Below are 11,082 nucleotides of genomic sequence, written 5' to 3'. Positions count from 1 at the left end.
ATCTTTGTTGTATTCAGTTGAGGAATCTGCTCTTATCAGGAATGACTCCTGGGCCCAAAGTCGCAGCTGTCTGGTCTCTGTCCCCATCCCCTACCTGTCTCCCATGAAAGGCTGAGTCCTTAGTATTAGCCTGTAGTCTTAACCACACATAGTACCCAAGTCCTTACCCTAGACTTTTTTTTTCCCCCAATAAAGACAAGGTCTCACCATTTTGCCCAGGCTAGTCTCGAATTCCTGGGCTCAAGTGATCCTCCTGCCGGCCTCTCAAGGTGCTGGGATTACAGGCATGAGCCACTGCACCCAGCTTCCCCAAGACTTAGGCCCTGCTTTGAACTATAGCCGCAAGATAAGAGTCCCTGCTGCTTCATCTTGTGCTTGCCAGCCCTCTCCTCTGGGATCTGGGCCTTGTTTTCTATCCCAGCTGGGGTCCTGCCATCCACCCTATTTCCCATTTCTATTCTGGGAAGATGATCTCCAGATTGACCACCCATTTACTTAAGCCTGCTTACATTCCCCACACCTGGGGGCCCCACTTAACTACTCCAGGAATCAGATCTTATTCCAGCCTCTTGAGCTCCTCTTCCACACTAGCCCCTAGCTGACATGTGTGGCAATACAGTTCTTATAGGGTCAAACCTAGACAGGATGGGGCAATTCTATTCCAACCAACTTCACCTAGTTCATTCAGTCAGTCAGATAAGCAAAACATCTGAATACATTTAAGTGGTTTCTCAACATAAATAATATATTTTCAAAGAGCTTTCTTATTCGTATTACAGACATAAACAAAATACATACACTCAAGGCATAAAATATCTGTCTTGTGCTATTTCAAATTAAAAAATCATCGCAGATACAGATCTTCGGTGTTCTAATGGTGCCATAAACACATTCGATGGCCTTTTTTTTGAACAAAGAATTGTGTGAGATTTTACCTCTTGGGTTCCAAGTATGTTTTTGTTTGTTTGTAGAGAGACTTTGTTGTAAAAGTCTCCTCACCTAGAGCTCTGGTGATTTTTCATGTTTTATTCATCTCTTTCATTCGGCTTCAAGTGAGGGAAGAATGTGATAAAATTCAAAATTTACTAAATTTCGTGTTAATGTCAGATATGGAACTTTCCTCTGGACTGTCTCCTTTCCTTGGCGGTGTTACTGAAGCCTTTTGTTGGGAATGGTGCACCAACCATTCATTGGTTCTCATGGCTTTGCAGTGGAGGCAGTGCCTTTCACTCATTTGGTAACTTCCCAGATTCCTTTGCCTCTGAGCCATTTTTCTCCTCTTAATACTGTCTGGTGATGGGTGGTGTTCACTTTCACTCTCCTTCCATGATGAGGCTTCTGAGTTAGATTCTTCACTGCCACACTCTGTAGTATCACTGTCATGTTGGTTCTGGTTCACCTCATTGAACTGAGACTGGCGCCTGGCTCGTCTTTGCTCAAGATAGGCATTGACCAAAGCCACTTCTGAGTTGGTTACAGGAGTAAGTTGGTTCTGCTTTGGTTTCTTCATTGTCTGTGAGGGATCCCAGGCACCGTCTTTGCTTTGCCACTTGTAGGAAGTCTCTTTGCTTGCTAACAACCAATGAAACATATCAAGTTAGTAACATTGTTGGTTACTATAAATTCCTATTACTTAAGAAGCCTGTGCACATATAGCTCACTCTTAGTGGCCATTTGTCAAGCCATTGCTTTTCTCCAGTCACCTGCAAGTGTTGGCAGCTGACTGCATTTTCCAGTACCATATCCCAACTCCTGCAGACCAGAGAGCTTAGATAGATGCTTGACATATCACTTTTGAAGTTTTGTGGATGCTAAACAAGATCAAAGGAAAAGATCTTTAAACTTTTCTAGGGAAGAACCTTTTTTTCCTTTGAAAATTGAACTCTTAAAGATTCAAGCACGTATATGAATGTGATTTGGGGAGCAGGAACTAAGAAGGATCTTTCCTTTATGTAGTGGTGTGCTGAAGTTGGCTTGTACCTGCTCAGAAGAGCTGATAAACTCAGTAATTTTGCGAGATAGTTAAACATAGCCACTATTAAAAACTAAATTACACCAACTTACAATACATTCAATTAATAAAAATAGAGGTAATAAATACTCAAAACCCATCACTTCCTAATTATCTTACTATATTTGATTATGCTGTGTGCTCTTCTGGTTTTTTATGTCTGTTGTATTTGGATGTTGGAAACTCTATGCTGTGTTTTCTTTTTTTTTTTTTTTTTTTTTTTGAGACAGAGTCTTGCTCTGTTGCCCAGGCTGAAGTGCAGTGGCACAATCTCGGCTCACTACAACCTCTGTCTCCCAGGTTCAAGCGACCTCTGTCTCCCAGGTTCAAGCGATCCTCCTGCCTCAGGCCCCCTAGTTGCTGGGATTATAGGCACATGCCACCATGCCCGGCTAATTTTTTTGTATTTTTAGTAGAGACAGGGTTTTGCCATGTTGGCCAGGCTGGTCTCGAACTCCTGACCTCAGGAGATTCACCCACCTTGGCCTCCCAAAGTACTGAGATTACAGGTGTGAGCCACTGCACCCGGCGGAAATTCTATGTTAAGGATACACGACTGCACATCTCCTCCCAACTCCATGTTCAATGACATGCTGTGGGTAGCTTAAAATCAGCTTTGGTGGAAGTATTTATTTATTTTTATTTATTTATTTATTTTTTTGAGATGGAGTCTCCCTCTGTCGCCCAGGCTGGAGTGCAGTGGCGCAATCTCAGCTCACTGCAAGCTCCACCTCCCAGGTTCACGCCATTCTCCTGCCTCAGCCTCCTGAGTAGCTGGGACTACAGGCGCCCACTGCCACGCCCAGCTAATTTTTGAAGTTTTTAGTAGAGACGGGGTTTCACCGTGTTAGCCAGGACAGTCTCGATCTCCTGACCTCATGATCTGCCCGCCTCAGCCTCCCAAAGTGCTGGGATTACAGGCGTGAGCCACCACGCCCGGCCTGGTGGAAGTATTTATACCATGAAAATCAGCAAACACTAAACATCAGGGCTTGATGTATGGTTTTGTTGATTGTCTAGCTTAAGAAAATGATGGAGAACATGTTACTAATGCACATTACATTTCAGTGTCATCCCTGTAGCCACTACATTGTGACTAACCCTGCAAAATGAGGAAATATTCTTCCATATTCTTCCAGTATTTTAGAACTATTATCCATTCCAGCAAAGAAGTCACTCACATCACTGACAACCAAGTTAACTTCCAACATACATCTATCTTCTGCTTTGCTTTCATCTCACTCCTTAGCTTAGAGGAAAATGACATTCACGCTGAAACTATACTTGTTCATCAATTGCAGCCATGGTTGGCTAAGGTGCAAGGGTCTGGCAAAAATCAAGGAGAGCGTTTTGTGAGAATCAGGTGTCTATATGAAATTGGCCATAAGGAGTATTGGATATTTTATTATTTATAAATGGTGTGATATATATTTACTTATTTAATTTTTATTTATTTAATTTTTTGAGTCAGGAACTCGCTCTGCTGCCCAGGCTGTAGTTCAGTGGCATGATCATGGCTCACTGGCAGCCTCGGACTCCTGGGCTCAAGTGATTCCGTTGCCTCAGCCTCCGAAGTAGCTGACACCACAGGTGCAAACAACCATGCTAGCTAATTTTCTTTCTTTTTTCTTTTTTTTAGGCAGAGTCTCGCTCTGTCGCCCAGGCTGGAGTGCAGTGGCATGCTCTCGGCTCACTGCAAGATCCGCCTCCCAGGTTCATGCCATTCTCCTGCCTCAGCCTCCCGAGTAGCTGGGACTACAGGCGCCCACCACCATGCCCAGCTAATTTTTTGTATTTTTAGTAAAGATGGGGTTTCACCATGTTAGCCAGGATGGTCTCGATCTCCTGACCTCGTAATCTGCCCGCCTCGGCCTCCCAAAGTCCTGGGATTACAGGCATGAGCCACCGCACCTGGCCCTAATTTTCTTTTTTTAAGAGATAGGGTTTTGCTATGTTCTCCAGGCTGATCTTGAACTCCTGGCCTCAAGCAGTTCTACTTCAGCTTCCGGGGGTGCTGAGATGACATGCAACCTTTATTTCAGTAAAATTTTTAGTAAGCATATGTACACACAGTAGTTTTGGAGAGCCAGTTGTTAAACATTTACCAGCACACCACTGCTTATAGGTTGTTGAAAAAGATGTCATAGACAGCTCATAATCCTGTAATAGCACTAACAATGAGGGTGTGGGAAGGGCAAGCAATGTGAAGGGAGAGTGCTAAGGAGTGAAAAAAGAACTTGAGCTCCACCTCCCAGTAATTCATAGCTTCTTGCTAAGCAGCTAAACTGTCCCTCTGCACTAGGGAGTCCAAAAGCAAAAACTCACCCAATCCCAATGGGCCTTCTCTAGTGTGCAAAGTCTGACAATGCCCTAAGCTGTTCATCTCTGTTGTTTGCTTTCCACACTCAGCACATCTTTCTTTCTTTTTTTTCTTTCTTTTTTTTTTTTTTTGATACTGGGTCTCACTATGTTGCTCAAGCTGTGGTCTTGAACTGCTTAGCTCAAACAATCCTCCTGCCTCAGCCTCCTGAGTAGCTGGGACTACAGGCGTGCAACACCACACATATTCTTCCCCTCATAGCCCAGTACCAAATAGGCACTGGTTCTCACCTTTCTTTACTGAAGTACTTGTCCCACTGCCTTCATCCTTTTTATCCTCAGACATCTGTTTCAGAAACATAGGTTAGTAAGAGTGATCTCAGTTGTCTTTTGATAATATGTACTTGTTATAAAACACTATTGCCAAGGCCCATTGACAATGTCTGATTTTATTTTTTTTATTATTTTATTTTATTTTATTTATTTATTTTTGGAGAGTCTCACTCTGTTGCCCAGACTGGAGTGCACTGGCATGATTTCAGCTCACTACAACCTCTATCTTCTGGGTTCAAGTGATTCTCCTGCCTCAGCCTCCCAAGTAGCTGGGATTACAGGTGCCCGCTACCATGTCCGGCTAATTTTTGCATTTTTAGTAGAAACAGGGTTTCACCATGTTGGCCAGGCTCGTCTCGAACTCCTGACCTCAAGTGATCTGCCTGCCTTGGCCTCCCAAAGTGCGGGGATTACAGGCATGAGTCACCAGGCCTGGCCTGACAATGTCTAGTTTTAAACATTCAGTTTAAACAAGTACTTACTGAGTTAAATAATAAGCTAATTCAGTATGTATTGAGTTCCTGTTATAATGATCCTACTTCCACTTCCCATTAAGACTATGCTTTGATAGCAGAATGTACCAAAATGTTTTGAAACAAACAAAATGGAACAGACTTGAGAGAAAATAACACTGATAAGGAGCTATAGCTTATAAAGCTTTCCTGTACCCATTCACATTACAGAGAAATAGTGTTTAAAAAATTTTGATAGTACTCAGATTAGTTTAGTTTGTTGTTGTGGTTATTGTTGTTGTTTTGAGACGGAGTCTTGCTCTGTATGCCCAGGCTGGAGTGCAATGGCGCCATCTCAGCTCACTGCAAGCTCCGCCTCCCGGGTTCACGCCATTCTCCTGCCTCAGCCTCCCGAGTAGCTGGGACTACAGGCATGCACCACCATGCCCGGCTAATTTTGTATTTTTAGTAGAAACGGGGTTTCTCCATGTTGATAAGGCTGGTCTCAAACTCCTGATCTCAGGTGATCCGCCTGCCTCGGCCTCCCAAAGTGCTGGGATTATAGGCGTGAGCCACCGTGCCCGGCCCAGATTAGTTTAGTTTTTAAAGGATGTTTGATCAGGGTACATTATTGATAGTTCTTTAAGATAGAAGACATCTACCATACACAAAGATCTTTACCTGAATTCATGAACTTAATATCTCCTTAATCCCTCCGAAAGTTTCCTCCAAAATGTAATCATATTATTTGTGAATATGGCAACCAGAAGAAATAGATTTCTTTGAATAGTTCCAATTTCAAATATTCTGCCCCCCAATACTCCATAAATATATTTGTCCCATTTTTCAGATTAGTGTCCCATTTTCTGATGCTGAAAGTGATTTTGCCAAAAGACACAGACATAAACCAACCCTTTCAGAAAATAACAAAAACTAGAAATTTTCATTAATGCCTTTGACATATAATTCTCTCTCTGGGAATCCATCAGCAAGAAATAACCCTCAGAAGAAAGCTTTGTGCACGGAAACATTCATCACGGTATAATTACGATAATATAAAATTCAAAAGTAGACAATGGTTTAAGTAAATTATGGTACAATTATATAATAAACAGTTGTAAAATTATTATAATAAAGGTATGTCATAATATGAGGAAATAAGTGTGCTACCATACTGGGTATGGTATTACATCAAGATGCAAATTTGTATATACAGCATGAGCACAAATTAGCTTAAAATATGAAAAAAAAAAAAGACTTTAAGGAGCATATAAAATGATAGCTATGGTTGGCTTTAAATGTTGAAATGGACTTTTTCTCTCCCAATTTTTTCAAATTGTCTACCATTAGGAAAAAAATGAATTTATGTGGAAGTCCAGTTTCTTTGGGATGAAAAGTACCATAGTTGGGTATTTGTAACTGCAATCTAAGATCCTCGGCTCATTCTTTTCTTAATATCTGATCTCTGCAATGGTAGGCAAGCATCTTTAATGAGGTGCCTTTTTGTTTTCTGGGTTACAGCAATCATTCTCCAAAAATCTTGAAAGTGGAGTTCTCTTTCAAGATACCACTTTCTGGCCAGGCATGGTGGCTCACGCCTGTAATCCCAGCACTTTGGGAGTCCGAGGCGGGCGGATCACAAGGTCAGGAAATCGAGATCATCTTGGCTAACACGGTGAAACTCTGTCTCTACTAAAAATACAAAAAAATTAGCCAGGCGTGGTGGCGGGCGCCTGTAGTCCCAGCTACCCGGGAGGCTGAGGCAGGAGAATGGCATGAACCTGAGAGGTGGAGCTTGCAGTGAGCCAAGATCGCGCCACAGAACTCCAGCCTGGGTGACAGAGAGAGACAACGTCTCAAAAAAAAAAAAAAAAAAAGATACCACTTTCTAAAAAATGCTTTTGGAAGGGGCTTAAATATTTTAAATTTAATATGTATCACTTAGATTAGGTTATAGAAAAGGAAAAAAAACAAAAGAATTGGAAGTTTATAAACCTAAAAGTTAACAGTAGTTGGTTATTTCTACATAATCTGGAGTGATTATTTTGTTTTGTCTTCTGCCCTATAATTTCCACATTTTCTATATAATGTGTACTTTTGTAATAGACGGGAGAAGGTGTTTAAAAACACTTATTAGGCTTATACCATTTCCACAGAAAGCTCTCACATTTGATGTCAAATCAAAACATAACCACAAAATCAAAAGAAAGATTTTGCATTAAACTAAGTGGGATCATATGAACTGTGGTTATGAAAAGCATTTTATTAACTGTCTTTGTGTGTGACTCAGTGAGTGAAAACAGCAGGAGTGCCTGCCCTGAGGGGCAGAGTAGAAAATGTGGGTCGTGGCTCTCTTTCTGCCACTAACAACTCTGATTTTTCCAAGCCACTTAACACCTCTTAAGCTCAGTTTCCACATAAGCAAAATAAGGAGTACAGATTGCTATTGTCCAGAAAAATACTGCACTAGCAATCTGAATAAACATAAAATAAAAATATAAACTAAATATAGTATTTATAGTCTGAAAGCAAAAGGGTGAATGCTGCTTTAAAAAGTGGCAAATTCAGAGGAAATCAGTGTGCTTCATGTTGGAGGATAATTACCACATTTCCATTGCGCTTTTACCATTATCTCAAGGTTTGTAAATAAAGTCTCAAAGTTTAGCAGAGAAAATGAAGAAGTTCAAAGTGAAGGAAAAATTCCATCCTCCTTTACTAGCTCTCATATGGTTCTCAGATTTCAAATCTGGGAGCCTTCAGAAGAAGCAGCCCAGCCGATTGTAGCCGCCACAAGGGTAAAAAGTGAAAGACGAAACCCCTAACATAATTAAGGTTTTAGTCAGGACTGAGTAGATCTAAGTGGACATTTCAGACTATGCTTTGATGCAAACAAATAATTTGACAGGAAATCTGGGTATATTCCTCTTCTGTCACTAACACTTTTGTGACATTGGACAAGTCACTTAATTTCCTTGGGCCTTATCAATAAAAAATAGGTGGGGGAGGGATAATGATAACTTACTTGCCTACAAACAGGAGACTGGACCACATGCTCTCTTGAAGTCCTGGAAGCTCAAGGCTGTATGACTCCCGAGAGCTGATTCAAGCAAGGGAGCAGAAAAATAGCTTAGACTGGGCCGGGCGCAGTGGCTTACACCTGTAATCCCAGCACTTTGGGAGGCCGAGGTGGGTGGATCACGAGGTCAGGAGTTTGAGACCAGCCTGGCCAACATGGTGAAACTCCATCTCTACTAAAAATACAAAAATTAGCTGGGCGTGGAGGCGCACGCCTGTAATCCCAGATACTCAGGAGGCTGAGGCAGGAGAATTGCCTGAACCCAGGAGGCACAGGTTGCAGTGAGCCGAGATCGTGCCATTGCACTCCAGCCTGGGCGACAGGGCAAGACTCCGTCTCAAAAAGAAAAAAAAAAATAGCTTAGACCTCTTAATTCATGATGAAATTGCCAGTGATCAATTTCAATTTTTTTGTTAATTTTCTAAAGTAGCTTTGCTTGCCAGGCCAGACAAATTCAATATACTTAGCTAGGGAGTCTAAGACACATATAAGTTATCACTATTCTAAATCTCCTTTTGGCAAAGTATTTACCTTAAGAAGCATTTAGACTTTAGATGAAAGCTCTTCTTCACCAGGAGGTGGTGGTTATCAAAAAGTCTTTGATTATTAGAATAGAATCCAGCTGGCATGGACATAACAAACCTTCTCCACCCCATCCAGAGCTCATAGAGCACTAAGTCTTACTGACCACTGCCAGCACAGGGCTCTGGCTATACTACTACTTGATGGTGGTTTTCTTAATCATCAGCCTGGTATTAATGACTAGCAAGGATATCATGTCAGCGAATTATAAGAGCTAGGTTACCGCTGGGCGTGATGGCTCATGCCTGTAATCCCAGCACTTTGGGAGGCCAAAGCGGGCAGATCACTTGAGGTCAGGAGTTTGAGACCAGCCTGGCCAACATAGTGAAACCCCATCTGTACTAAAAATACAAAAATAAGCAGGGCGTGGTGGCTTGCGCCTGTGGTTCCAGCTACCAGGGAGGCTGAGGCAGGAGAATCACTTGAATCCGGGAGGCAGAGGTTGTAGTGAGCCAAGATTGCACCACTTCACTCCAGCCTGGGTGATACAGCGAGACTCCATCTCAAGAAAAAAAAAAAAAAAGAGCTTGGTTACTCATAATATGTTGGAAGCATCACATTCCTGATAAAGTAGGATATCTCATTCTTAAGATGATGGCATTTTAGTGGTGACTTTAGTTCTGTTTAGTCTAGCTCTGCATCTTATTCTATGCAGAAAGTGTATTGCCTCATTCTAAAAACCCCAAAATCCTACAGCATGTATCCTATCAATATGACAACTTTTGTATCTTTGATTAGAATCACATGGCTAGAAAAGGGATTTGGAAGTCATTAACCAGCAGGGAGGTTTATGCCAGCATTACATAGCATATGGATAAACTGTAAACAATCTGAATGTTTCAAACTTGCAGAATTTTTTGGTGCAATCAAAAGACAGAAAATTATGCAGTCATTAAAAGTGCTGCTGAGTGAATATAATTTAGAGAAGTATTTCCGATATATTATTAAGCTTAAAAAGCAGGATATGAAAATATATGCAATATAATGCCAACCATGAAAGATCAAAGACAGAGAAATGGAGAGAGATATATTGGGATAGAGAGAGAAGAAAAAAACAAACTAGAAGAACATACTCCAAAATGTTAACAGTGGTTATCTCTGGGAAAGAGGATAACTGTAGCTTTATATTTTCCTCTTCATCCTTTTCCATATTCCTGGATTCTGCAGAATAAGATTGCATTCTTTTTAAAACTAAACAACTTTTAAAAGTAGTTTCATCAAAGTATAGTAAATGTATTTTATGGAAATTTTCCTAGTATACAGTAAACATATTATTTAAAATGAAAAAAAAAAAGATATCCTACCCAGACAGAAGCCCTAGAGAAGAACATCAGGACAAATACAATGACAAAATACCAAAGCAGGAAGTTCCCTATGGTCCCACAAGAGTCATCCTTCCGGCATTCATAATCCTGATTTGGAATGGTACAATTTAAAGGTATGGAGGGAGGATCTACCTCCCAAAATAAGGAAAAAAGGTCTCCCATGATGGCTCGTTGCTCAAAAAATAAACCACGCTCAAAGGGATAAAGATGACTGGGAACTACTTCACTCCCTGTATGATGTATGACAATTTCCTTGGCAACTTATTATGACGTATAATAAGCAACTGTTCTAGGAACTGACAAATGCTTCTTGGATTTCTAAGTTTATGGAAGGCTTATTCAAATTACTTCTGTGAATGTTTACGGTATTTTCCCCCATACCTCAATATGGTGCATTCTGCCTTAATTTTTTTTTCCTAAAACTTGTATATACTATATTTTCCTATCTTTACATCTAAGTGTTTATTGTATCCACTCATTTTAATTCAGACTCTTTTATATGTATCATGCCATTGCAAATTATCATAGACAGTTCTAATGTATTGATTGAACCGTGTTCCCTAAAATTCATACGTTGAAGCCCTCACCTCCAGTGTGACTCTATTTGGAGACGAGGCCTTTAAGAAGGTAATTAAAGTTAAATGAGGTCATAAGGGTAGGGCCCTAATCCAATACAACTGGTATCCTTATAAGAAGACAGCAAGGATTCACGAGCACAGAAATCAAGGTCACAATACAAGGTGGCCATCTGCAAGGAGACCTGTCTCAGGAGAAACTAACCCTGCTGACAATTTGATCTTAGACTTCCAGCCTCCAAAATTATGAAAAAAAATAATTTCTGTTGTTTAAACCAACAATGTTTAAACAAACAATGTCTATGATGTTTCGTTATGGCAGCCCTAATACATAATGCTCACTGTCATTTGGTCAGTAGTGTTCTTTTTTAAGCCTTGAATAAATGCACAACAGTTTATAGATTACATG

The 11,082-nt window shown here is 40.8% G+C and overlaps 1 protein-coding gene across 1 annotated transcript; it reads right to left on the bottom strand.

The window, feature by feature from the left end:
- Positions 1-724: 724 nt before the first annotated feature.
- SSMEM1 (serine rich single-pass membrane protein 1) lies at positions 725-10,311 on the bottom strand. The gene is made up of 3 exons (XM_007982910.3): positions 10,078-10,311; positions 4,622-4,676; positions 725-1,572 (listed from the first exon to the last, which is right to left on the bottom strand). Exons 1-3 carry the CDS (start codon positions 10,258-10,260, stop codon positions 1,076-1,078), a joined length of 735 nt encoding a protein of 244 aa, XP_007981101.1. The 5' UTR covers positions 10,261-10,311; the 3' UTR covers positions 725-1,075.
- Positions 10,312-11,082: the final 771 nt, after the last annotated feature.

This window comes from Chlorocebus sabaeus, chromosome 21 (genome assembly GCF_047675955.1).
Source record: "Chlorocebus sabaeus isolate Y175 chromosome 21, mChlSab1.0.hap1, whole genome shotgun sequence".
NCBI lineage: Eukaryota > Metazoa > Chordata > Mammalia > Primates > Cercopithecidae > Chlorocebus > Chlorocebus sabaeus.
This window is presented reverse-complemented; position numbering and strand designations above follow the sequence as displayed.

Excerpts from the sequence above, each read along its gene's own strand:
- SSMEM1 (XM_007982910.3), bottom strand. The coding sequence starts at position 10,260 with ATGGGAGACCTTTTTTCCTTATTTTGGGAGGTAGATCCTCCCTCCATA. Across the intron at positions 4,677-10,077 it reads TCTCTAGGGCTTCTGTCTGG|ATGTCTGAGGATAAAAAGGA; the intron begins GTAGGATATCTT and ends TTTCTGAAACAG. Across the intron at positions 1,573-4,621 it reads AAGTACTTCAGTAAAGAAAG|CAAGCAAAGAGACTTCCTAC; the intron begins GTGAGAACCAGT and ends ATTGGTTGTTAG.